This window comes from Dichomitus squalens (assembly GCF_000275845.1).
Source record: "Dichomitus squalens LYAD-421 SS1 unplaced genomic scaffold DICSQscaffold_4, whole genome shotgun sequence".
Classification (NCBI taxonomy): Eukaryota; Fungi; Basidiomycota; class Agaricomycetes; order Polyporales; family Polyporaceae; genus Dichomitus; species Dichomitus squalens.
The window spans coordinates 1572966-1598599 of NW_006766886.1; the positions used below are offsets into that span (position 1 = coordinate 1572966).

Genomic DNA, 25634 nt, shown 5'->3' on the forward strand with positions numbered 1-25634 from the left:
AACCTCCCTCCTGCCCTCTCAATCACTCAGCCACAACCGAACCACAACCTGCTACTTGAGTCCCTCTCGTTGCGCCACGGCCCATACGCAGTCACTCTCAACCACGACCACAGCACCTTACCGCGTTCTCTGCATCGCCGTATCCTCACATTCCATACCAGATAGCAATGAACGCCGTCGCACTGCACGCAAACTTGGTGTCTATGACCGCCGGAGCGGCAGACACTCGCTGGGCTTCGCTTCGGGCTCAAGCCGAGGCCTTCCGAGGAGACGCTTTCCGAGCCAAGCTCCAGCAAGAGGCCAGGATCGAGCCGGCTAGACAATGCGAGGCCGATAAGCTACAGGCCAAGGAACTTGAGGCAGTCAAGTTCGTTGCGCCACGGCGATTCGTCGCGCCGCGACCACGTTGGTCGCTCTCCAGGATCCTCTCCTGGCAAGAGCAGGACGAGCTGGAGGCCCCATCGAAGGCCTCTCTGGACGAAGCATCCCCGACACGAACGGTGAGTGGTTTCTACCGCATGCAGAGTGTGCCGCCACAATCCGGAGTTGCTCATAACGTCCACCAGTACGCTGGCCGCGGAGGCATCATCGGAAAGCTTCTGCTCGCCGCGGGTCGCCGCCGCTGGGAGAACGAGGACTCGAACGAAGCTCCAGCCTGGCCGCCCGCCTCAGAGCTGATCGCATGCCCACCGAACTGGGGCAAGGCTCGCGCCACGGACGCGGCGGTCGGCCGCGCTGTCGTCCTCCACCCCGTGTCACGGTCCGATGATGGCTACTTTCCCCCTCCTGGACTCCATGCACCGGCTCTCGGCCTCAACCTCCCCCGAGCTACTCTGCGAAGCACGGTCTCATCGTCCCATTTTATTGGGAGTGATGGGACGGAGTGGCCGATCCCACCTACGGAGTGCATGCAGGCGTCGTCGCCATCGTTATCGCCCGTTGCATCCGACGATGAACCTTTCACCACCGAGGGCGATGAGGTCCACACGCCATCATGCTCGCCCGCGTGCTCGAGCGTGTCGTCGTCGCTGCCTCGCACCCCGGCCCACAAGGGTGGCAGTCTCGCCCAGACAACGAAGGGCGATTGCGGGTCGCGTTGGGGCGTGATTGGGGAGGGTCGACCTGTCCTTGTCTGCCCGCAGACACCGCTCTTGTGGTCGAGGGAGCTCGTGCTTGACTCGCCCATTTCGTCCTGGGTCGCCGACCTCGAGTCGCAAGTCGGGTCCCGATGTGACTCCGAATTCGAGTGGAGCTCCGGATCAGAGTACGACTCGGAGGAAGAAGTCTGGAGCGACGTCGAGATTGCCTCCAACAGGGGCTGAAGATGGTAAACTCCGTCGTCGCCGGTGGCGGTCAGACCATCGAGTCGATATCAGGGCCAATGGGGATGTTAGCCGTTCCCTGCAGCGTAATCAAGACTCCTCTCGTCATGTTGACGGGGCAATACCCGTGGCGCCTCAGCAGTTCGGTCGAGCAGTTCGAGGTAGACGCTGTCAGTGACAGCGAGAGACATTGCATGACCTCGTGTCAGTACCTGAGATAAGCTGGCACGGACAGGTTGTAGCTCGTATTTATCGCTCTTCATACCAGATGAGCCGATTGTTGGTGGTGATTTATTTGTCTCTGTCCTGTGTCTCCAATAGTGCTTGTACAAGTAGTACAATTATCCTCTACTGACCTTGTAGGATATGTGTGCTCTTCCTCTTCTGCGTGTTGTCTGGGGCTTTGTGATTGCTTGCTGGAGTCCGCGTTCTAAACTTTTCCGACGTTGCGTCGGGCGCGGAGCTTCTAGCTAATTTATTTGATCCGGTTGTGTGTCTTCGGTTGCCAGTCATGGCTTCATCTAAACCATCGTGTAGGTTTCAGCACGCGCAGGTGCGCAAAAGTCAATGAAGCCTAGTAGAATCTCAGCTGTGAATATGAGGGTGGGAGGGCAGAGACGACTCCGACTTTCCCGGGGCTAGTCAGACGCGCTGAGCTGGCCGATCGGTGACGTTCCCAGTGCCGGCCCGGTCATCATCAAAAGCTACAAAGTTTCTGTACTCGACACTGCCCGACGTTGCCTTGCTCATTCTCGGTCACCACCACCAGTCGCCGTGAGTAGACATTGTATGTTGCCTGGAGGTGGTTACTCATCCATATCACAGATGATTTCTCTGAAACTGGTGCACCGACAGCTCCGGCCTAGCTTCTCGACGACACCCCGTTGCTGGCAATGGAGGCAGTCGGCGAACGCGACCGCGCATCCCATCCAGGTCCTCCGTCGCAGCTTCTCGGAGATCACTCGCCCACCGCCAGAAGCTCCCAAACCTAAGCCGAAAGCGTCCACAGCCCTTCGCCGTGCCGCGTCAGCGTCGCTTCCCATTCGTTCGAACCCGACTCCTACGCGTGGTGACATCCAGCCCATCTTCACGTATGCCACTGCGGAGCGGTACCTCATGCCTAACCTGCGCGCTGCGTTGCCGAAGGACTCGACGCTCCTGCACGATTCATGGTGGGTGCCGCGCTGGAAGGATGAGAAGAGCGGGAAGGAGGGCGAGGTTTTCGTGTTTGGAAACGGGAGCTTTGTCTCCTGGGGCCTGAGCGAGGACGAGGCGGTACGGTTCGCAGACGCAGTCATTGCGCGGTCGTCGGCCGAGGTAGCCCGGCTGAAGGAGCCCGAGACAGAGGACCTAGAGTTCGTTACGGACCCGGAAGAGTGAGTCTCATTACTCGTTTCGCATTCCGCGATGATTCACGGGCATGGCAGGGACACTCGACTACAGGGAGACATCATCATCTTGGGTCGCACTCTACCATTGAGCAACGAAGAATCCCTACCCGTCGACCTGCCTCCCTCAATCCTTCCACGCGAGACGGTGCTGGCGCGGTATGCGTTCTCTCAGGCGTTGTCTCGGTCGACCGCTCTGTCTGGTTTGGAGACGTCGTTGGAGCACTACCTTTCCTCCATAGCATTGCTTCCTCACGCCTTGCAAAAGACTGGGAAGCCCGGCTTGGGACGGAGGGCTCTCGTCATGAAGCTGGGAGAACTCTTGAGGTTCCGACAGGGTCTCAACCTCAATCGGGAGAACTTTTCAGATACTCCAGACTTCTACTGGTCGGAACCGGTGCTTGAAGGTATTCATATGCGTAGCCTGCCGTTTATAGCACGCCTTCTGATGACTCTTGGCCAGGGTACTTCAACACTTTGAGCAATGCGCTCGACATGAAGACGCGTATTCGCTCTGTGAATGATAAGATCACCTACGCTGCCGAGGTAAGCACCGACGAGTCTCAAAGTGATGCGGGGTTCGCTAATGTATCATGAACAGATGCAATCCGTGCTGAGAGAATTGCTAACGGAGGTGCGTAAATATTGCACGATCCACACTCGATAGCAATACTGATCGCACCCTTCAAGACATCCGCACATCGCATGGAACTGATCATCATTGCTCTTATTGCAGTCGAGGTCGTCATTGTAAGTGGAACAACTCCTGATTCTTGTCGCTTCGTCAACTAATCTTCTCCCTCAGTGCCTCATCCGTGACGGGCCCGAGATGTGGCACATGATCTTTGGCAAAGACGAGAAGGCTGAAGACTCCACGACAGAACCTGCATACTAATACGCTCTTTTTACCTTAGTACTTGGTAATTGGAATACTTGCACACGTGCGCCCCACTTCCCCGCTCTTCTCTAGCATAGAAATGTAGCATAGGCACACTCTACTCAGCCGCACACACTTAAGAATAGTCATAATGCATTCTTTGCCCTGCTCGCTTGCGTTTCATGCATGTTCACCGACCCATGCAATTCTGATGACGAAGCGCCTCACGATACCTATAAGCGCGGTTGACAGCAATAGCATAGACCCTGCAGAGCGCACCATCAATATCTCAAGCATAGTCACCTTCCCAACAAGTACCAAATGCTTACCTGCGTAATAACCAACATCCTTGAACGACCCGGTCGCATCCAGGATGGCACCCGCGATCGGCGGGCCGGCGATGGCCCCAATCGCTGTGATTGTACTTCCCATCCCGATGCGCATGCCCACGTTGGTGACGGAACCCAGACGTGCGAACGGCTGGACTACTATGGCGAGGATGGCGCCACTAGATACCCTGGTGCCATAGACGAAGGACCCCGCATGTAAGAAAGGATAGAGTTTCCGAGATAGGCAGTCCTAACGTACCCAATCAGCACTGCGATCATGACGAAAGCCGCTGTGCTCTTCGCAAATGGCCATGCGTATGTGACGACCGCAACGATCAGACTTGCGGGGACGAGGATGTTGAGAGGTCCTACCCAGAAATAAGTCGTGTCTGCGAAGCGTGCCAAGTCGCTTTGACTTGCCATAGCGATCCGCCAGAATTCCGCTGCTTATCCGACCGAGTGTCGATGTGGCGTTCAAAATAGCTAACAGATTGAAGGCTAAGGTGGCGTTGAGACCTGCGTCGACGGCACTCAACGTGAGGTACGTCATGCACTGGAAACTGGAGGATCAGCTCTCATTATTTCTCCAACAGTAGAATCGCTACACTCACGGTCCATAATCCGAGGTTGCTGATGCACCAAGCGGATACGTAAATGGAGTAGGCGGGCCTCTTAAACTCTGCTACGCTGACCAAAGGAGTACGGCCCTGCTTAGGTGGCAGTCTGCCCGCAATCGTCTGCCCTACATGAAATACCTTGGGGGAAGGCGGATGACATATAACTACGCACCACGTTAGTGACGGCAAGAAGCCCCAAGGCAATGAAACCCAAAATGCGCATCGTCCACTGGAAACTACCAAGACGTGTGAGCTGACTTTATGCGGTAAATCATCGGGGAGGGAACTACCTCCGATGACCAAGGAGAGTCCTCACGATGATGGGAAAGATGCAGCCGCCGATGCTTGCACCCGCGAACATACATGCGAGCGCAAGCCCGAGCCTTCTTTTAAACCAGTGTGTCATCAGCATGTTTCCCATGTTGAAGAGGACCCCGCTCGCGATCTGCTTAGTTCATCAGTGCAGGTGTTTCCACACTCAGCGAACAAGTTACTGACACCCATACCGAACCCCTGGCAAAGAAGGAACTGCCAATATTCCGTGCACTCGGCGGTGAGAAATAGGCAGGCGATGAACAACGCAGAAGCAAGGAGCATGGGAAGCTTGAGGTATCCCATGTCGAATAATCTTCCGAGGGGAAGCCCGACGACATATATTACTCCGTTCTGCCAGTGCCCAGAGATCAGCGTCGCGTTAGCATATAAAGGAGGAATGCGTACTTGAATAGACCCTATCCAAGCACTAAGAACATGTCAGAGCGTTTAAGGAGCGCTTTGTAGGCTACCCACATATCCGACGACGATCGCTGTGGAAGCTTGACTTCCTGATAGTACGCCTGAAATGTCTATGGCCGCGGCTTGGATAAGCGCTATCGATCAGGATAAGTAGCTCGCGTACATACTCCCCATGCATTGATTATTCCAATCATGCCCACCATCCCGCAGAAAAGCTACAGGGGTGAGAGCTGGGTCAGAAGAAATACTTGAGGCGCGATAGACTAGTCGTACGCCGACTACTACGAGCCATGCTCGTAATCCGCCATCTGGGCAATCGTGCGCTTCCTCCCCGTCCTCCGCCAACACAGTTTCAGTGACCACGTCCTCCTTATTCTTGTTCTTCACGACCATGTCTTGCTCGAGGTGAGTAGGCTCTTGCTTGCTGTGTGAGTTCGCTGTGAGGGGAGGGCTACGAAGGGGATCGGCGATGATCATCGTGGAGCTTGATCGACACAGCGAGGACGAGGACTTCTTGGTGGTTACTCAGCAGACAGAGCACCTTAGTGATGAATAACACCGTCCCTTGTGCGGCCATTCGGAGCTCCTCCACCACTACGAAAAAGGCTCCGCCGGAAGGCATCGTGTCAGAATCGATGTTTCCTCATAGATCTCTCCGAATAGACATAAACGCCCACTGGATGCAATTGTAGCTCGAAGAAGCGTAGTGTTCGCATAAGAAGCAGGTTGGTGTGGTAAGTTGCCGTCATGTGCTCGTAGCAAGTACGATATGCAACGTCTCCTTCCCAGTGCTTGTACATTGACGAGTTTCGAGTGTGCTCGATGTGAAGTTGAACCCTCCACCATGACCTGGATTTGAACGATATCGGCTGTGTACATTTAGTGTGACCCCAGAAGCGACGGCCCAGAATGTACTTCGTGCATATCTCCCTCGCATCTTCCCCCATAAATCTTGAACTTGGCACACTTAGTCTGCATCTTAGACAGTATATACCTGTAAAATATGAAGGCAATCGGTGGAAGTTTGCTTCGAGCATCGTGGAATTACACGTCTGACCCCAGAAACGACGGAAAGGCGCCCATAGATTGTCACCAATGGTCACGGTGCCGAAGACTGCCGATTTAAACACCGCCATTATCAGTCGTTTGATGACGAGGCAACGCTAGTCGAGGCGCTCATAATCAAAGCCAGCCTTATCTCGGTCAGTGGCTGAATGTCACGCTCGAGAGACCCCTTCCCATTCCACAAGTACCGCAATCCGTAATCTTCGGAAACTGAATAATTATATTCATTTAACATGTTCAAAACACTTCCTAGAGTTACAAGACGATCGGCGGGGCCGATCTCTTTGTGGTAATTCAACACGGTTAGTAAACCCCTGGAACCCTACTCAGATTGACTTGTATCGGGAGCAAATTCCTCCCGATTTCCTTCGTTCTTTTTGGGAGTGATAGTCCAGAAGCACATAATGTCATGTGTAACATTTTTACATTTATTGACAGGGAAATGCGAGACTTAGAGGCGTGTCAGTCGCTTCTGGGGTCAGGCGCTTAATGCGTCGCTTCTGGGGTCGCACTAGTATGCACATGTTAAAAGTACTAATCTTGCGGTCGAACGACTCTTGTTTACGTTAGTCACTAGGAGTATGCAATCCGCACTCGCCTACGCAGACGACACCAATTATTAGCATGCTACCCGCCTGGAGTCGAACCGAGACCTTGTCCTCGCAATCCACAACATCCACTTGGACGCGTTCCATGTGATTGCAGAGTAAGAAAGAGAGGTATGTAGAACGGCACAGGCAACACGGCTGGCCTCGGAAGTTGCCGATGGGAAATTAGCGCTTCATGTTCGGCGATCCTGTGGATCTCGATGTGGCATTGGTAAGTACCGCACGACCCACATCGCAACTCGTATTGGGAACGCAGAGATGCATAAAAGCTGGCCTGCCTCACATCAACGCCCACTGACTCTCCGGTATAGAGCCCGACAACTCCAGGGCGCATATAACGTGCTGGCACTTCTGTCGCCAAAAAAATTACAAGGTGACCTCAACGTAGGGAACTTACACTCAGCTTGCCATGGTGCGGTTTCAAATTGTATTTGGAGCAGCCTCGGAGGTTGTTTGATTTCATCTCATGCTGATATACGATATATTGCCCTTCTGTGTACAGACTCAGCGTCTTATCAAAAACACGTCTGCTCTGCGCTTTGGCATCCTTGGCGCAGCGCGCATCGGGCCAGAAGCACTCTTCAAACCTGCGAAGACACACCCTGACGTCGTCGTTACAGCCGTCGCGTGCAGGGACAAGACACGTGGCCAGCAATACGCCCAGAAGCACGACATCCCCAGGACATTCTCTGGTCCGAATGCTTACCACGGCAAGTCGTTGCACATCTATGCACAAAGTGCCTCGATTCTCACTTCACATACCAAAACTGCAGAGCTAGTCACGGACCCTGATATTGATGTGGTCTACATAGCCGTATGTCAACCCAGTCGCGTGTTTGCAAGTACAAAGGGATCTAGACTGACACATCATATAGCTCCCGAACGGATTACACTTCGAGTGGACGATGCGCGCTTTGGAAGCAGGCAAGCATGTCCTTGTGGAGAAGCCCTTGACGAACACTGCAGAGGAAGCCCGCCAGATCTTTGCCCTTGCGGAGGAGAAGGGCCTTGTTGCTCTCGAGGCTTTGCACACCGTGTAAGCAGGCACCCCTCTCAACATTGGCAGTCGATCAGACTGCATCTCTAATCTGTCCTCGTCTGTCGTAGGTTTCATCCAGCGAATCATCGCGTGCGTGAAATCATCCAGAGCGGCGAGCTCGGTAAAGTCAAGAGCGTGGTTTCCCACTTCATCTTCCCAAGGTTCATCTCTCCGCTATTCTTTGAGAAGGACGATGTCCGATTCCACTACGACCTAGGAGGTGGCAGTATGACAGATCTGGGCGGTAAATCCTTTCATTGAACGCCACACATCGCGAATTGCTGAACTTGGGCCTGTGCCCGTATCGCAGTGTATCCCCTCGCCGAGATCCGGTTCGTGACATCCTCGGACACCGTGCCGCTCGAAGTGATCTCCGCCAAGGCCGTCGGGCACCCCAAGGACCCCGAGCGCATCGACCGTGCCATGCATATCGTATACGCCTTGCCGAACACGGACGCGACCGCCGAGGTGAATATCGACTTCAGCGCGCCCGGCTGGGGCCCATTCGGCCTGCTGCCGCGAATGATGCGCATAGATGCGACAATCAAGCTCGAGGGCGGGAGCATCTTCATATACAACTTCGTCATGCCGGCCGCGTTCCACTTCATCCGTGTGACGCCGAAGAAGGGATCGGGGCGGTTCGAGCAGGTATACACTTTTAAGGGCGGGAAGGGCGAGAGGTCCTGGTCTACGTCAGTGCCGTAGTTGTCGTTGATCAGAGAAAACAGGGAGCTGACATCAGGACGACCTCGATCTAGGTACCGATACCAACTTGAGGCTTTCGTTGATAAGGTGCGCGGTAGGACTCCGTCATTCTGGCACGAGCCCATTAGCTCCATATCGGAGCTGGAGACCGTTGAGAGAGTATATACCAAGGTATGATCCTGTTGTTCGCCGCCCATGGTCAGTATGTTAACTTCTCATGTTAGGCTGGCATGCAGCCGAGACCTGCGTCGGCTTACAAGCGACAGGGGTGAACGCCAGGTAAACGCTACAACACGGACTGACCGGGCTGGCGGGCCCGATCTCAGTGTATTCTCTCTCCATGTAGTTGGAGATTGGTCGATACCCTCATCAAACAGCACTGTCATTGAGCTAGCTCATCTTATCGGGAAATTCATGTTCGTGATTCCCAAGTTCTGATCGACTCCGGCTGTACTCAGTACCATGAGACTCACAGAGCCAGCCATCGAAGAATTTGTGACTGGATGGGATATACAACCAATACGCAGGTACAGCAAGCTGGATCATACTAAATTTCGTCGTATAGAATGATGATGTTAGAGGCAATAGATGCTTATAGCCGCGCCAATATGATATCATTCAGGACTGGTCACCGTTGTGCATAGGAGATTCGCAATATTCATCTCGAGTTTCGCCGAACGTGACGGTCGATTCGGCCTGTGACCTTCTCCTGTAAGAACCTGGCTCAGGCTTGTGTGCCTGGCAACCACAGTTCTTTTGCAGCGTAGACAAATCAGGAGCTTAAACAATTGCCGGACCCATGAGACGAACGAGCAGGATACGCCTGACATGTAGGTGAAGGACCGAGTATGAAAGTCATCCCCGCGAGGTAAGCAGCTTTGAAGTACCGGTTTGAGCGCATTTCATCTCTGCTGTCAAGATGTCTTCGGGAGGCAAGAGGCTTACCCATAGCTGTACGTCAGTGGTACGCTAGGGTACTTGATAGCAACGCTGTAGCGCAATAGTGCGAAATAATTGGAAGATGCAATCAACATATAAAACCTTGGTATATCCTGCTCACCCAAGCCCTGACGATGATCGCAGCACTTGAAGGCAATGTCCCGCAAGGATGCCCGATGTGAAAGCAAGAAATGCATCGTGTTGGTATACACTGACTGACGAGATCGGTATAGGTATACAGCGGCACCTGTAAGATAGTCAATGTGTCGAAGGAGGAATCGGTGAGAATAGGCATTGCGCACGGGTGATACTATACTTTTGTGTTGTAACATCTATGACATCTCGACATCGCCGTCCTCATCGCTCCCTTCCACATCGTCCCAGCCCTCTTCATCTTCGTCGTCTCCGTCTATCTCGGGAGAAGGCTGGATGCCTAATGACTCAAGTTTGGCAATGAGTTCACGAGTGTGTTCTAGCAAAGGCACGTCGGGATGTTCCTGCTTGACGTGCAGCTGGAGGAACGTCAAATCAGCGCTCGACAGTCCTCTCTAACGTTGACGGCCAGACGCACAATCTGACAGGTGTCCAAACAATCTCGCGCGTTATGCGCGAGATCGTCCCAAGTCAGCTCGCCGAGCTCACCGCCATTCTCCTGTGCCTGCTCCGCCATGAGGAAGAAACACCAGCCCTCGAGATACCACGCTTCGACGTCCTGGTCATCAGAGGCAATGATACCTTGTAGCACAAGGAGCGCCGGAGTAAACAGAGAGAGCTCGAGGAAGAGCTTCACAATCGACAGGCGAGCGGATATTGGGGGTAATTGTGGGTTGTCTGCGCAAGTCACGTTATGGCACCATCAGGTTAACATGTGTAGGAGCGTCTTACCGAGGTCAAGATCTTTCCATTGTGACCACGCTTGCTCCAAGCAGACCTTCGCCTCGTCGGGTCTTTGCTGAGACATTCGAACGGAGGCCAGCGCTTGTAGCGCCTCTGTGTTTCCCGGGTCTGTTTGCAGCGCAAGGTTCAGGAGGTCCTCGCATGTCTTCTCTGCTGCAGGATCATCGCTTCACACAAGAATCGTAGCGTCAATTTCACCACGCGCGGAGACCGAGATACCAAATGAACGTACCAGAGATCATACGAAGGGTCCATCCAAATCTCGACCATGCCAATCAACGCGCGGACGATGTTTCGTTTCGTTTCGCCTTCATCATCCTTGGAACTCAAGGGATCCACGGCGCGTTCCTTGCCCTTGAGCTGGTTTGACAGGAGGTCAACAGCACTCTGGTAGTGTCGAAGCGCAAGGTGTGGGTCGTCATCGCTCAGCTGCGCAAGGTAGAGATACGCAGATGGAGGGGGAGCAACCGGGGCCCCAGAATGTGGTGGTACAAGCGATTGGAAGGTCTAGCAATCCACGGAAGCAGAGTGTGAGGGCCGAGGAGTCCACGTCTATGTACCGAGGATATGCATGCGATAACGTACCTCCTTGGCGGCGAGAATCTCCCCTCTTTCCAGTTGTGTCACGCCCAGCATCTCTTTTGCCTCCACATTCCCGGGCTCGCGCTGGAGCACCCGTTGCGCGAAGCGGCCCGCGAGCTCATATTCGCATTGCACAATCAGTGACTGAGCCTTCTCTAGAAGGGACGATATTGAGGGAGGGGGAGCAGGACCCTCTGATGTGTTCTCTGTAATGACTGGCTTGATCTTGCGGGTTTTTGGTCTAGTGCGCCCCATCGTGAGCAGAGTGGTAAACCTTGGAGGAGTATGAGGACGGTGGAAGCAGAAAGATTATTGGGCGTTTAGATCAACAGGTCTTGATCGCGGCTTCGTGCGGCCCCACAACGCGATGCGCGCGTCTTGTTCCCCAACCACGACGACGCCAACTACACGCCGTCTACCATCTCTACACCTCACGGTACCCGCGCTCAGTCATTATCCTTTGAACAGTCACAATGGAAACGTTCGACCCCAAAGGCAATAGCAAGGCCACCGACGATGGTTTCTTTATGGAACGCGTCGAGATGCTCTACGAGCAAGGACTCGTAGACCTACGCGCTTTCGCAGAACGAGAGCATCGTCCTTTCGAAGAGGTGTGTCCGAATGGTGATGGCGATATGTGAGAGGAATGGCTTGAGCATGAGTGGCGACAGGTTAGAAGGTGTATGGCTGAGTTGCACTGCAAATTCCTGTTCGATGTTTCCAGTCCTCAGGCTGTTGGGACGAAGGATCGTGAGGAGCTGGGTTCGTTATTCTCATCTTCCTCGTGCAGTTCGCTGTGGCTAAAGCACTTGCAGTCCATCGAGTGCTCAAGTCGGTCTCACAGGAGCTTGAGTCGCTCGAGACTCTCACAGGCGCACAATCGTTCTTCGTCATCGTGAATCCTCACGATCAAGATGACCAAGGCTTCTTAGGCGGCACAGTCGTAGGACGCGAGTTCTGGCGCGGACATCGCGGTTGCGGCGCGCCAGGAGCAGAAGCGTTCAAGACTCATTGCCTTCGGGTCGTGCCTCAACTCACTACCGCCGCGTTTGGCCCGACTACCCGCCGGACCGTGTCGAACGCGAATTCCCGAAAGAAAGGACCCGCAAGGGAGCTGAAGACTGAGCTGTATGCGGGGGTCCGCGATGCACTGAGGTTGGCCTTCGTCCTGTTCCGAAGGGGTCTCGCGGGCTGATCGGGGTCCTGACCAGGGCCGTGTCAGGCGTGCGTAACGCAGAAATGAAGTGGACGAATCACTCTAAGCTGAGCGCATACGGGGTGCGCCTGGATGGTTGGCCTGACGGCGTCCCTGCGCAGAATCCATCCACATTGTCAGTTGCGCAGAATAAGCTACTACTCGACCTACTTCACGAAGGCAAGCTGTACTTCTCCCGTCTGGAAGGCAGACCTATACCCGATATCAACGGTGGAGAGGATGAGAAACTGTCAGATCGAGACGAGGACGCGATGTTCGAGGACTCGATCGATTATACGTGGGGGTCTGGCGAGGCTAAGGGCAACAGTAGCGAATCGCTCTTTATGGTCAGCAGTCTTCGTGGTTTGTGCATCATACGCTGATCCCTGTCCACAAGCCGCACTGCGACCCAGGATCCCCAAACTCAACGCCAGTCATGCAATCCGCCGCAGTCGAGAACAGCGCCTCGTGGGTAGACGATGCAACTAGCGCTATTGCCACAAAGCGGAGACGCATTGACGAATGATCGAAAATCAGTCTGCGCTTGCCCTACTCACAGGTGAGTGACCAAATTTTCACGCTTTAGCTCTCAACAGCGTCGCCGCGACGAAATTTCTCGTGCTCTGCGACTCCGTGTTGTCAGCATTTCCTGTAGTCGCGCCCACACTGATGCTTGTCGGAGAGTCCGACGATGAGGTTGTATTCTCGTATATCACTGTTATGCCGGAGAATGTGTCACATATGCAACACAAGCTTTCCTGCGCAATCTGGCCCACAGCTGTATATGGCCCAGAAAGCACGTCGATATCACCAAAGCGCTGTGCCCAATGATAGCGCTGGACCCTTTACGTTACTGTGAAATGTACGTGCTTTTCCCCACCCTTCGCGGACAGTGAGGGAAGGCGTGGACGCTCGCGCGCATGAATCAATCTTTGCTTTGCATCCCCATCTCGGGCATGTCACTTCATCTACTGACGTCCTCCGTTACAGCCTGCCTCCCATATTCTTGTATTGCACTATCGCCGAAGCCATGTCGGCCGACGATGGCCCTCGCTCTATCCCTAGGCGTCCGGGAGCGGGTCATCGACCACCCCTTAAACAGGGTGTTGAGCAGGGGCTCGGCTGGTCGGCTCTTTAAGAAGCATATGGTCGACTCTGCGAAGTATGCTTGCCGGACGGACAGATGGCGTTGTCCGTAGGCGATGACGATATGGCGCTGTTTGGAGCGCAACGACAGACGCAATTGTTCACAGGCTTGAGGGGCACAGATGTCGTGCGGACGGCGCACTGGCGATACGGCAGAACGTATATGGCCTCCGCGTTGTATGGCCGCACCATGCAGTTCTGAAGGGTTAGCGGTGGATGGTGGGCTTGGGTCTTCTCCGAGTCCTCAGATCAGGAACGTTCCGTGTCAATCGCTGCAGAAGGGATAGATGGCAGCAGGCATGATCACAAGCTATATCTGCCATGTCAGCGACATCGTGCCGAAGGAATGTTAGGTTGGGCTTTTCTGATAAGCGCGAGGAGTATAGAATTGGAGCATTACTCACCGTGTAGATACTGATTGCGCAAATTGCATGTGAGTCCAACGCTGTGAGCTGTCTAGGTGTCATCAAGACGTTCTCCGCCCGTTTGTGTCGCCGCCATGTACTGTTATTGTGCGAGTTAGGGAGGTCTGTTGCGTATCTATTTGCTCGAGACGACAGTCGTGCCGAGAGAGAGGTGGTTGAGAGGACCTTGCAAGCAAGGGGATGTAGGCATGATATGAAAAATTACTGATATGGTGAAGTGTACGAACGTTGCGAGCGCATCAGTAAGGCTTCAGGAGTATTGACATAGCGTTGTTACATTCGAAAGAAGATGCAAACAATTATTACTCTAGCGGATTAACGACAGCGTGCTCATTTGATCAAACGTGCAAAGTCAGTATATGCCATCGTCCTCAAAATCTTGACCGCGATTATTTTCTTCATGCCCTCCTGATTGGGCTACCGGCACCTTTCTGGAACTATGACGTGACGTACGCTCGTAACAGAGTTCGATGGAGAGTTCGAAGTGATACTCTCGAATCGCACCGTACTGCCGCAGCGACCTCGTTAAGTTGTGCAAGCTCAGTCGCAAAGTACGGTGCCTTTCCATGTTTGATCCAGTAGGCAGTTCAAACGTAGTCCACGCTACATTCACGGCCTCGACCCGTAACGCATGAATCCGACGTTGACCATTTACTGCTTCCCAAACGTCAAGTCGTGGATGATGTGCGCAGTATACAGCGACATCCATTGCTTCCGGGTTGCGCCCAAGTCGGACGAGGATATGCTCGCGTTCTTTCGACGATGAAAGAAGGAAGACGTCATCCTTGCGGTGGAAGAGGCCCTTCCGAGGGAATGTTCCATTCAGAATCCCAGACATTCCCTCCAGCCTCGGCATATGGGTTACGGTAAAGCCTTGTCCGATGAGCAAGTTCCGGCTCCAATCGCAAAGCCCGATAATACGCCGGGAGAGAAGACTGTTGTCTGTGCGTACCGACCACGGACTGAGAGATTCTACGAACGAGACATCATCCTCGAGGAGGGGCTGGCCGCGTATGAGCACGTCCAGCAGGTGGATTGGCGCATTGACTATCTTGAGGTCTGCAGGTGATAGCGAGACGGTGCGGAATGGAGTCAGCGGCCCTGTGTCGCCTACCCTGATCCAACCGACCTCAACCTTCGACTCACTGCCCGTCAGTCCGTTCTCATCGGAATTCGCACATGAGAGGGGTAGTGCGACGAGCCGGCCGAAGCTGTCTTCGCATTCTAGGATCGCGAAGTGGGTGGGGGTAAACGTCACGGGCTGATCCAACGGGGCACAAATTGCGTATGTGCCGGAGCCGAAGAAGAATGAGAGATGACTGCCTATGAGGGGGATCATTGGAAAGCGTGTGCGGATCCCGTAGGAAGTCGTCAGATACTCCGGAAGTGGGAGTCGGAAGGACGCACGAAGCCGCGCCGCAACTTGTTCGTGTGAAAGCGGCTTGACCTGGTCAGCAGAGGCGAAGGCTGCTGGTGATGGAGCGAGCAAGAACTGCAGATGGGAGACCGACGGCAAGGACTCTGCGCATGAATGTCCCCATGCGAAGATGCTCTAGTCTGGGATGGCACGAAGAATGGCTTCCTGGAGGCGGACGAACGCGTTCCGGCCTTCTCCATAGTTAGTCGCAAGATGGAGGCCGAAGATTCCTAGGAGCGAGTACGCCTGATCCTCCACTCGGGTGGTCTCTCGCTTCGCTGCCCAAGACATCCGCCGCGCGACACTCGCGGAGTGAACAGGTCGATCTTGGTTGAGGATTGCGCGGTCCACACCTGTCACGGCTTCGATGACACGGGACAAGGTGCTCTTCGTCCCAAGAGGCCGCCAGTTCCGGGAGAAGAAAACCACGTACCGCGGCGCGACGAGCTCCTGTAATGTCCAGCCCCTATTGTGCCATCGAGCGCGACGGAATTGGGAATGTGGGTCATCGACGATGTCATCATCATCTACGTCTGCAAGATAGACATAGCAGATACTGGCGCGGCTGTACCACTCGAACATCGAGTTGATAGCTTCTGAGAGCTCCGCGCTACTGCTTTTGTCTATGCAGCATGAATCAACCCAAAGCAGCTCGTATCCATCTTCTCGCGCTCGAGCGCAAGCGTCGCTGAGCTTCATGCAAACAAGGGGAGAGGATAGGATAGACGAAGCCGATATACTGGGGTGCTGGAAATGGGTCGTATCCCCTGCAACAGATGTTTCATCGGCGTCGAATGAATCTCTGAGAGTGGGCAAGACAAGTGCGGTATACGGCTCCCAAGGATGTACCAAAGAGACCAGGAGAATAGTGATAATGTTGACATAAACCCTCGAGAGTACTGATGGAGGAGTATGTCGGAGATGCGTTGCCAGGAAAAGGAGCGCAGAGATAGAATCCAGTATCATATCCCATGTCCAGGCCCCCACGCGAAGGGCGACATGGGATATCCCCGGTGGCTTGTCAGCCAAATAGAGCGTCTCGGCGATTACGTTCCTCTGCGCCCGAAAACTCTCCTGGATGGCGAGTATGTCTTGGTAGGACTGTTCACCATCGAGGAACCACGTGTGGGAGAGAATCGCATACGGCACATCGAGAGTACCATTGAATGAGCGGAACTCGCCAGTCGTGGTATCGATGAGTCGCATGAGAGCCTGCACTGTAGAAGTTATCGATATGCTGCATGCCAAAAACATGAGAAACCCTCAAATAAAAGACTCACGGAGATAGCTTGAACGGCGAACGCTTCCATGCTCCCGACGAGCAACAGCACGCTTTATATTGGCATAGGGGCTGTTCTGATAGGGGAAGGGGACTTTGAACGTATTCCATGTATGCCGGCATGCTTCGCCAAGCGTGTAACACGAGGTAAGACTGGGACAGCTTTCTGGCGCCAGAGATGACAGAGAACATCAAGCGTGGGCGAAATGACCAGCCTAGACGACCTTGCAGTGCACACCGCCTCCTTGCTGCAAGGTCATGTTTTGTCAGACGGACAGACCTGTTCTGCGGAGTCGCCTTCCAGGCGACGAGCGTTCCTACTGACTTCACAGGCAGCTGCGAAGAGGAATCATTAGCGGTCAAACCGCTTATGCGTCCGCCAGTTGCCAGCATGGCACTGCAATGAAGCATCTGGGCCGGCGAATTCGGATTAGCGAGTCAGACCTTGAGGACACGGACCTGAGGACTCGGATGCGATGCGTGGAATGTTTATCTCATGGTACTGATTGCAGCAGATCACGCCTACTGCAGTCGGATAACGTCCAGGAGACAGCAAACAAAGGGTGCGGAGTGGTGTGGGTTGCGTGCCCTCTACGGTACATCATAAATTAAGCAGTCGTGTTTTTGCTGCGAACCTCCGCCTTTGGCGCATGCTCGTATCCGGAGAAACCCTGTGAAGCTTGCACGACGTCGTCAGGGGCATCGGGCTCTAGGTGTCCTTGCTCATTCCGCCGCGCCCTGCCAGAGGGAAAGATTATTAGCAACGTAACGTCGGGTCATAGAGATATACTAGCCGGAAGAACGTGTACGACAAGACAATGTCATCCAGGTTCCTGCACGCTGGATCATCCAACACATCACGATCAATGAAGAATAGCAGTGGCATGTCGACCTCTTCTCCGGCAAGGAGCTTCTGCTCCTCGAAACAGAAACATTCTACCTTCGCAAAGTACGGTGCAATCTGAACGGGGGACTGTCAGACACTTCGAGCGATACACAATCAGTGGCTGCATACCCGGTCTGGAGTGACGTTGTACGTTGCGATACCAATTATATCCTTGTCGGACTTGTTCTTCGCCTTGTAGAAGGCAAGACTAGTCTCTCCGGGCAAAACGCTCACAAATTTCTGCTGCGGGACAAACGACCACGGAAGTGCATCTGACGTGTCCGCATTGAAATGGACCTTGATGCGCTTGGCGTCCTCGACAGGAACAAGTCGCTCTGCTTCGAATTTGCCCATCCCGACCTTGGGCGTACCCGCAAAGCCCGTCGCAGCGCAGAACATGCGGTACAGGGGGACCGCCGCGTACGTCACTCCCACTCCGAGAACGATCTAGGCGAGACATGCTCAGTGACAAAAGCTCGGAGCATATGTAATGGGGGGACGTACGACTGCCGTGGTATACATCAGCAGACTACGATTCCGTGATGCATACATCTCCTGCCTAGACTTGAACTGCGGGCGGGGTCCTGGAGGGGGAGTTCCCGGAGACGAGGAGCCCGAATGCGTTGAGGCCGGTCGCCATGATATTTGACTAGCGAAGGGCCCTGCTCGACGAGGAGAATGCGGGAGCGTGCGCCATGTATGCCTCGGACCGGAATGCACGGCCCTCTACAGCGCAATAGTCAGAGTGCTAAGCCTAAGGCAAGGAAAGCTGCTCAGTACTTACACGAGCAGAGCAGCTAGAAACCTCCGTTCGCAATGAGGACAGACATACCCCTCGACAGCTTGGTCTCAAGAGGGCAGCGGCGCGGAATCCGAGATGGTTCATGGCGAGGAGAGGGCGCTACCCTCGTACCGCCTGTTCCCGATCCACGACTATCCTCTCGACCCGCCGGCGCGCCTTGTAACGTCTCGCCATTCATTCCCGGCCAGAGCCTACCAACCATCCCTCTGTCCTCCGTTGAAGTGATAGAGATATACCTTACTAATTACTGCAGAGCCTCTCGTCATGTCCGAAGCTTCTTCCACGCCAGGGCCTAGCTCTTCTAAGCCAGATCAGCCGTCAGCGGACGACATTGAGAGGCTCCTCAACAGGGAGGCTACAGCCTTTCAGCGGGAGATAGAGGTTGAACGTATCCTAAAGGCCTTCAAACTAAAGTGCGTCTCCATATCCATCTTATTGGTGCACAGCTCATCTCAATACCCTTCCCGATGCGTGCAGTCCGTACGAAATCCTCGACATCAGCGAAGAAGCGAGCACGGAAGAGATCAAGAAGAAATACAGGCATCTCTCGCTCTGTGAGCATACTACCGACGCCTCCCCGGCCCCGGGTCTGGGGACGTGAGCTCGTGTTGAATAGAGTGTTGACTGCCACGTACGTTGTCTGATGTCTAGTCATCCATCCTGACAAGACCCCCCACCCTCGCGCCCCAGATGCATTTGATCTCCTCAAGAAGGTCCGTACTTGGTTCACCCACCATAGCTCCTCTCCTCTCCCGGTCTGGCTGCGCACACGACCACTTCTCTATCCTGACTATTTGGACAAAACATTGTGCTGACGTCTCTACCAGGCTGAATCTGAGCTGTCAGACAAGACTAAGCGAGAAGAGCTGGACGCTGTTATCAAACAAGCACGCGTCGTCTTGCTGAAGGACCTGGGGCTTCCTCCAGCAATGCGAGATGATGACCCGAAGCTGAAGAGCTTGGTGCCGTCCTGGAGGCAACAAGTGCTTGCGAAGTCTAAAGAATTCCTCATAGACGAGGAGGTTCGAAGGCGGAAGTGAGCCATCCCCGCGCACATCATGTGGACATCTCTCATTTCCTCTTAGAGCCTTCAAGATGAACCTTGCGAATGAGGGCCTGGAGGCCCGCAAGAAAGAAGAGGAGGTGAATGCGAAAAAGCGGAAGGCGGAGGAGGAGGCTCGTTGGGAAGGTGCGTCGGCGGCGTTATCTGTGGATTTCCATGTGCCGACGTTTACAATCGCCTGCAGAGAACCGAGAGCAAAGGGTCGACAATTGGCGGAACTTCGCTAGCACCTCGAAGAAGAAGAAAAAGACGAAGGTCGCTGTTCTGGGTTGAACTGCGACCATCCTCTTGTTCGACATGTATGTATTCTAGAGGAGTTCGACGATCAAGAGAGAGCTCGTATCTGGTACATTGTATGACTTGTATTCTTCGATATTGACTGTTATAGATGGTTCAGCCGAATAAAGATGACACCTCAATCGAACGGCGCATACACTTCATCAGAGAATAGTGCAACGTCGCAGGCCCAGCCCTTCAACACATTATGCATACAACATCAGAGTGTACCGCGCATATATGCGCACACTGCTATCCAACTATACCTGAAGTCGAGCCTCGTACTACAGTACGAGTCCTGTCGATACACGGTTTCCCAGCCACTCAACGATCTTCCCCACACAAGTCAACACATTACGCCTCAGTTACTCAGTCCGACAGCTCGATAACATCGGTGGCTGCCGGACGAACGACCCGCCTCCGCACATGTCTCGTCGGCACCGCCTTGTTCTCCTTGTCAGGCTCCTCGTCGCTGATGTTGATGACGTCTTCGCTCGCGACCGCGACCCCCGTGTTCCGCTTCGGGTTGGATTGACTCGAAGACGATGTGCGCGGGGCAGACGTGGCGCGCGAACCCGAGCTAGATGTGTTCGTGCCCACCGTCGGGGTGTTCTTCCTGGACGCAGTACCCGCTACCGTCGTAGTCGTCGCTGTCGAAGCGGCTGTCGCCCCGCCCTTCCCGAAGCTGAAGAGCGTCGCGCCCGTCGACTGGCTGTACATGTGTACCTGCGTCTGCGTCCCCACCCGTGCCTGTGTTTGCGTCTGCATGACAGTGCTCGACCCGTTCGTGCTCGCAGCCGTCTCGTTGCCGGGCGCGGTGCGCTTCATGCCCTCCTCCTCGGCACGCGTGACCGACTCGAGGAAGCCGTCGCCCATCTCAAAGTCGAAGCCGTAGTCGTCCGAGCTCGGATCGCCAAACACGAGTTCCTTCTTCTCCTTCTTCTCTTTGTGGTCATCGCTCTGCGGCCCCCGCCTCGCCTTCGCCCTCGCGACGTCCAGCGGCCGGGCCTCTCCAGCCCTCGAGCTCGTGGGCGGCGGCGCACGGGCGAACGCATCCTCCTCGTCCTCCCCGATGCTGTCCGGGATCTCGATCGCCGGCGCGCGCGGAGGCGACAGCCCGATCGTGCGCGCGAACTCCTTCATCGCGTCCCGCGACCCGGGCCCTGTGAGTGTGACCGTCGCCTCACCCGCTTCCTCGACGTTTCTGGCGCCATCTGCGCTCCTCTCGTCCGTCTCCGTCACTGTCTCCTTGCGCTTCGCACGCGCCACGTGCGGGCTCTGGCTCCCGAAGAACCGCGAGCGCTGCAGCAGCTCGGCGCGCGGGGGCGGGTCGGGGGAGGGCGAGCGCCCGGTGCGGCTGGGGCGTTTGCGCGCACGGCGGCGGGGCTCGGCGGCGTCGTCTGCGTGCTCGAGGAGGTTGAGGAGGGCGGCGTTCGAGGGCCCGGCGGCGGGCGGGGGTGGGGGCGTGATGTCGCGGAGGGGGGAGCGCGAGGACGGGGTGGACGAATGGCGGGGAGGGGGAGGGGTGAGGTGGCGCTGGACGGGGCCAGGAGCGGGAACGGGAGCGGGAACGCGGGCTACTGCAGGAGGGGCAGGGGGAGGAGGTTGGGGAGCGGGGGCATGTGCGGGTTCTGGGTCGCGTTGAGGCTCTGCGGGCGCGGGTTCGTCTTCTGGGGCTTCTTCGCTAGGGGAGTACGTCAGGACGTGCGCGGGCGAAGGGTGCCAGGGACCTACCCGAGACGCAGCTTCAGGCCACGAAGGAAGATGGCTTCGCGCCGCTCATCGCGGTCCGCTGTCTGGTGGCCTTTGCAATCGATGCATCGCGGCTCGAGGTGTGCTGTCCCGCGGCGGATGGTAACGTCTCTTATGACCATCTGCTCTTCGTAGGCGTCAGAGAACGCGCACAATGTAGGGCATGGAAGACGAGGGCACTCCAACTGCGTGACCGAGCACACCCACCTTGTACCCCAGAGGCGTTTCTCCAAGCTCAAATTGTGGCAGATTCTTGACCTCGATTGCAGGGAGGACCGACGCTCCGTCGCTCAGCAGAAGCTGTAACGTGGACCTGGGGTACTTGGGCATCGGCTTGCGCTCGCGCTCATGCTCACGCCCGTCCCCGCTTGCGTCCCTTAACGCCGCCTGTTTCCGATACTCTTGCCGCGACTCGTGCACTTGCAGCAAGCTGTATGCGCTATGCGCAAACTCCATGATCTCCGTAACCTCGACGAGGATCGGACCCCTGAGGACAGCGTGGTCCGCGCCTAGGACGTTCTGCGGGAAACCGGTGCCGGCGACCATGCTGTCTGCGAAGTCGGAGCCGAGGAGCTGTGAGTTGACGTTATCAAGGATGGCGGGCATGTCGCGCGCGGGGTCAAGGTGGAGCTCGGATAGGATCCAGGTGTAGCAGGCTTCGAGCCATTCCTATACAGGGCGTATTTGAGGGAGTGCTCAGAATGAGACGCGCCGGGGCGCGCGCAAGTGGTACGGGATGTATACGTACCGGATCAACGGTGGGCTGGGGGTAGGTCTCTCTGAGCCACTGGGTCACTTGGGGTGGGGGCGGTGGCATGGTGGAAGACTGAGAAGGCGGCAGGACTGGATGAGGAGGATTGGCGTTGTGATGCGCGTGAAGAGCGGTGATGGGTGGTGCGGGGGTGACACTTACCAGAGTGTACAATAATATTAGGGCAACGATGGCCTCGCAGACTCGCTAGGATTGTGTGACTAGACTCGAAGTTTCGTGTATCGCTGAGAAGTAGTTCGCGAAGGTCGGAAACCCGAGCTCTGCGGACAGAGAAAAAGACAGTGAGCTGAGTAGCCATATGGAAGGCAAATATCAGCTCACCTCAAAGTGATGTCATGCACCAAGCTCCTGTTCAAAAGTCAGAAGTCGTAAGCAGATGCGAGGCGCACGACAAAGGCGCGATTGAGGACTAGTGTCTCAGGTACCGTCGAATTGGCGATGATGGGTGCGCGCGATCCTGATGATGGTCTAGACTGACAGGTATGTATGACGAGAGGGTGATAGTGACGGATTCAGGAAACGGATGGGATAGAGAATGAAGTGTAGCGGCGGGGCGTAGAGAAGAAATGCTCGGACGCGTTCCCCGCAACGCGGTATATCGCGACGCGTGACGCAAGTCACATGACCTGTCCGTGTGACGCTGTGCTAGATAGGTTAAGGTTTGCGGGGTGCGAGTGCTCGCCTTCGAATCTGCTCTGTTTACGACGCCGCGGCGACCAGGGATGCTTCCGAGTCTTCTCCGTACGCGGGCGTAACGGGCATAGGCATATCACTCGCCTTTGTCAATGCTTTCATCCGCGTACCGTTTCCTCGCCTCACGACGCCTGCCTATGCAATCACACCTCGTCTCGCCCACGAGACGAGCGAACTCGACCAGGACGACTCCCACCCTGCCTTCCCTACCACGCCTCCCTGTCCCCCTTCTTAATGCTACACTGAGCGCATACCTCAAATCATTAGAGCCCTTTCTCCTGGAGGATGCTGCCCGTGGTGGGCCAGACTTCAAGACCGCCTACGATGCCCGTCTGAAGCTCGCACAAGACTTCGAGCAAGGCATTGGGTCTATATGCCAGCGACGCCTACTCGGTACGCTGCTCCTCTCCCCCGTACCTATTAGATCCAGCACGCTTAGAGTCTGCGATCCGGCGGCGACGAAGAGCTCGATAAGCACTCCCCGCACAATTGGCTCGACGACAACATCTGGCTACAAAAGGCTTACCACGAATGGAGGGCGCCCCTCATCGTCAACTCTAACTGGTGGCTCGCGCTTGCCGATGACCCGTCTGTTCCGCCTGCCGTAAGATACCCTAAGCATCAGGTCTCTGGCTTTACGAACTGGCAGATCCGTCGCGCGGCCTGGCTCGTGCATCGAGTGCTGGACTTCAAGGCTCAGCTTGATCGGTGAGCTACGCTCTCACATGTGCATCCGCATTTGCATCTGACGAATGACCACGTAGACAAGACATCTACCCAGATACCACACGGACAGGTTCGTTGTTCACACTACCTATATCCCGCGCACGCTGAGCGCTCACCCGAACTAGGTCTCTGGTTCCGGCATGCTGCACTTCAGTCCTTCCACAAGTGCCGAATACCCCAGCGCGGATGCGATCGCCTCTCCACAGTGCCATCTCCGTCCGACCCCAGCTCTCGCAAGCTCCTCGTGATGGTCGCCGACTGGATGTATGCGGTCGACGTGGTCGACTCGGACGGCGGCTCTCTCCCTCCGAACACCATCGAGAAGAGGTTACGCGTCATCGTGCAAGATGCGGAAGCTCGGCTGGAAAGAGGAGAGCGTCCCGTTCCAATAGGTGTGCTCACGACGGACGATCGCGATATATGGGCAGCGGTGCGTCTCTTCCCCTACACGTTCTACTCTTGTCTAATAACCCCCATCTCCCTGCATAGAACCTCGAACACCTTCTTTCCCTCTCCCCCTCGAATCGCACCCTCTACACCACACTCGCCTCCTCCGTCTTCGCCCTCAGCCTCGACCCGTACGCCTACACCCTTCCTCCGTCTCACCAGACTCACGACGCGGACCTCGCCACGCACCTGCACAACGTTCGTTCCGGCGACGGGGCCCGCCCGGGCCACAACCGGTGGTACGACAAGCCGTTCACGCTCATCGTCGAGGCGAACACCCGCGCTGGAGTGCTTGGGGAGCACTCCCCCGTTGACGCGCTCGTGCCGAGCGTCGTCGCGGACTACGCGATCGTGCAGGGAGTGGACGATGGTGCGTTCTCTGCTCCTCTGAATCCGTCGGAGGAAGTGGAGGCGGACGAGGATGTGCACTTCAGGGGCTGGGAGCGTATGGACTGGGTCGTCGACGGCGCGATCGTGCAGGCGTGCGAGGAGACTGCCATGCGCGCTAAGGTGGTCGTCGACGACTCGGACGCGGACGAGCTCGTGTTCGACGCGTACGGCGTTGACTGGATCAAGAACGAAGGTACGCATCTCTCCTTCGCTCCGTCTGCTCCTCCCCCTGCTCCTCCCCTCTCTCTCTCGCTAAGCGTCGTACTGATCCCCCATCCGTGCGTACGCACGACAGCCGGCCTCTCGCCCGACGGCTACATCCAGATGGCGCTGCAGCTCGCGTGGTACCGCACGCGCGGCGAGTTCACTGCGACGTACGAGACCGCGCTCACGCGTGCGTTCCAGCACGGGCGCACGGAGACGATCCGGACGCTCTCCGCCGACAGCCAGGCGTGGGTGCTCGCTATGGCCGATCCGCATTGTGAGGTACGTTGCGTCTCGTCCGATATCATCTCGCCGTTCACCATTCGTTCTTTCTCCATCTGGTCGTAACCGACGTCGCCCTCGGCCTCCGCAGGACGCGACACGTCTCGAGCTGCTCCGACGTGCAGTACAGACGCACACTAGCCTGACGCGGCGCGCGGCGACGGGCCGCGGGCTCGACCGACACCTGCTCGGGCTGCGCCTCATGCTGCGTCCGGACGCGGGCGAGTCGCATCCCCTATTCGAGGACGAGCTCTTTGGTCGCAGCCAGGCCTGGAAGCTGAGCACCAGCGGGCTCAGCGCTGGATACCAGTTTCGGGGGACTGGGTGGGTGCTTCCTTCCTGCGGCGATCATTGTGTATCGCTGTTGTTGTGCTCATGCTGCTCGTGTTGGATAGGTTTGGTGCTGCATACCCTGATGGCTATGGGATTAACTGTGAGTGTGCTTCTGGTGGGTGGTGCACCTGTTACTGATTGCAAGTGCTGGGTAGACATGCCTGCCCTAGATAGACTGAGGTTTGGTGTTGAGTCCAAGCACTCTTGTGCACATACTAGTACCTGGTTGTTCATGGCAGCTATCACTAATGCACTTCAGGATATGAAGGCACTGTGTACATCTACCTTACAAGCCCACCTATAATCAATAGAATCACATCTTGCTCACACAATTCAGGAAGGGGTGTGTCAAAGCATGCATTCATATATGATATCCAGTGAGCATAGCACAGTAGCAAGGTCATCACTATAGAAGTACACCAGGTTGTCAACCACACCAACCA

General features: G+C 55.7%; 11 protein-coding genes across 11 annotated transcripts; 6 read left to right on the plus strand and 5 right to left on the minus strand.

Moving 5' to 3' along the window:
* Nucleotides 1-167: 167 nt before the first annotated feature.
* DICSQDRAFT_178489 (uncharacterized protein) lies at nt 168-1598 on the plus strand (the record flags this gene model as incomplete). Its single annotated transcript, XM_007362681.1, has 1 exon — nt 168-1598. One exon carries the CDS (start codon nt 168-170, stop codon nt 1320-1322), a length of 1155 nt encoding a protein of 384 aa, XP_007362743.1. The 3' UTR covers nt 1323-1598.
* A 467-nt stretch (nt 1599-2065) lies between these two features.
* DICSQDRAFT_153114 (uncharacterized protein) lies at nt 2066-3757 on the plus strand. The gene is made up of 7 exons (XM_007362682.1): nt 2066-2096; nt 2148-2698; nt 2750-3117; nt 3174-3256; nt 3312-3344; nt 3401-3460; nt 3516-3757. The coding sequence occupies exons 2-7, from the start codon at nt 2148-2150 to the stop codon at nt 3603-3605; spliced, it is 1185 nt and encodes a 394-aa protein (XP_007362744.1). The 5' UTR covers nt 2066-2096; the 3' UTR covers nt 3606-3757.
* A 10-nt stretch (nt 3758-3767) lies between these two features.
* DICSQDRAFT_144673 (MFS general substrate transporter) lies at nt 3768-5745 on the minus strand (the record flags this gene model as incomplete). The annotated part of the gene is made up of 12 exons (XM_007362683.1): nt 3768-3820; nt 3917-4104; nt 4176-4284; nt 4337-4469; nt 4528-4653; nt 4706-4769; nt 4824-4978; nt 5032-5199; nt 5254-5275; nt 5323-5378; nt 5436-5483; nt 5542-5745. The coding sequence occupies 12 exons, from the start codon at nt 5743-5745 to the stop codon at nt 3768-3770; spliced, it is 1326 nt and encodes a 441-aa protein (XP_007362745.1).
* Nucleotides 5746-7407: 1662 nt separating this feature from the next.
* DICSQDRAFT_100449 (NAD(P)-binding protein) lies at nt 7408-9056 on the plus strand (the record flags this gene model as incomplete). Its single annotated transcript, XM_007362684.1, has 7 exons — nt 7408-7678; nt 7715-7755; nt 7817-7977; nt 8049-8224; nt 8291-8672; nt 8739-8856; nt 8910-9056. The coding sequence occupies 7 exons, from the start codon at nt 7408-7410 to the stop codon at nt 8955-8957; spliced, it is 1197 nt and encodes a 398-aa protein (XP_007362746.1). The 3' UTR covers nt 8958-9056.
* Nucleotides 9057-9889: 833 nt separating this feature from the next.
* DICSQDRAFT_100454 (TPR-like protein) lies at nt 9890-11365 on the minus strand. Its single transcript, XM_007362685.1, has 5 exons — nt 11107-11365; nt 10754-11028; nt 10510-10688; nt 10196-10455; nt 9890-10136 (listed from the first exon to the last, which is right to left on the minus strand). The coding sequence occupies exons 1-5, from the start codon at nt 11356-11358 to the stop codon at nt 9957-9959; spliced, it is 1146 nt and encodes a 381-aa protein (XP_007362747.1). The 5' UTR covers nt 11359-11365; the 3' UTR covers nt 9890-9956.
* A 211-nt stretch (nt 11366-11576) lies between these two features.
* DICSQDRAFT_52283 (uncharacterized protein) lies at nt 11577-12681 on the plus strand (the record flags this gene model as incomplete). The annotated part of the gene is made up of 4 exons (XM_007362686.1): nt 11577-11714; nt 11775-11865; nt 11919-12258; nt 12315-12681. 4 exons carry the CDS (start codon nt 11577-11579, stop codon nt 12679-12681), a joined length of 936 nt encoding a protein of 311 aa, XP_007362748.1.
* A 2740-nt stretch (nt 12682-15421) lies between these two features.
* DICSQDRAFT_52184 (HET-domain-containing protein) lies at nt 15422-16492 on the minus strand (the record flags this gene model as incomplete). The annotated part of the gene is made up of 2 exons (XM_007362687.1): nt 15422-15979; nt 16337-16492. The coding sequence occupies 2 exons, from the start codon at nt 16490-16492 to the stop codon at nt 15422-15424; spliced, it is 714 nt and encodes a 237-aa protein (XP_007362749.1).
* Nucleotides 16493-17115: 623 nt separating this feature from the next.
* On the minus strand, nt 17116-18341 carry DICSQDRAFT_80814 (uncharacterized protein). Its single transcript, XM_007362688.1, has 5 exons — nt 18236-18341; nt 17956-18177; nt 17581-17898; nt 17360-17526; nt 17116-17303 (listed from the first exon to the last, which is right to left on the minus strand). Exons 1-5 carry the CDS (start codon nt 18335-18337, stop codon nt 17174-17176), a joined length of 939 nt encoding a protein of 312 aa, XP_007362750.1. The 5' UTR covers nt 18338-18341; the 3' UTR covers nt 17116-17173.
* Nucleotides 18342-18468: 127 nt separating this feature from the next.
* On the plus strand, nt 18469-19741 carry DICSQDRAFT_159911 (DnaJ-domain-containing protein). The gene is made up of 6 exons (XM_007362689.1): nt 18469-18666; nt 18731-18807; nt 18905-18966; nt 19081-19289; nt 19339-19442; nt 19501-19741. The coding sequence occupies exons 1-6, from the start codon at nt 18518-18520 to the stop codon at nt 19587-19589; spliced, it is 690 nt and encodes a 229-aa protein (XP_007362751.1). The 5' UTR covers nt 18469-18517; the 3' UTR covers nt 19590-19741.
* Nucleotides 19742-21482: 1741 nt separating this feature from the next.
* DICSQDRAFT_52639 (uncharacterized protein) lies at nt 21483-22161 on the minus strand (the record flags this gene model as incomplete). Its single annotated transcript, XM_007362690.1, has 2 exons — nt 21483-22013; nt 22093-22161. The coding sequence occupies 2 exons, from the start codon at nt 22159-22161 to the stop codon at nt 21483-21485; spliced, it is 600 nt and encodes a 199-aa protein (XP_007362752.1).
* A 785-nt stretch (nt 22162-22946) lies between these two features.
* Nucleotides 22947-25515, plus strand: DICSQDRAFT_100467 (acyltransferase ChoActase/COT/CPT; the record flags this gene model as incomplete). Its single annotated transcript, XM_007362691.1, has 9 exons — nt 22947-23202; nt 23274-23517; nt 23574-23605; nt 23661-23965; nt 24025-24565; nt 24668-24858; nt 24950-25182; nt 25254-25291; nt 25347-25515. 9 exons carry the CDS (start codon nt 22947-22949, stop codon nt 25493-25495), a joined length of 1989 nt encoding a protein of 662 aa, XP_007362753.1. The 3' UTR covers nt 25496-25515.
* Between the last annotated feature and the right edge of the window lie 119 nt (nt 25516-25634).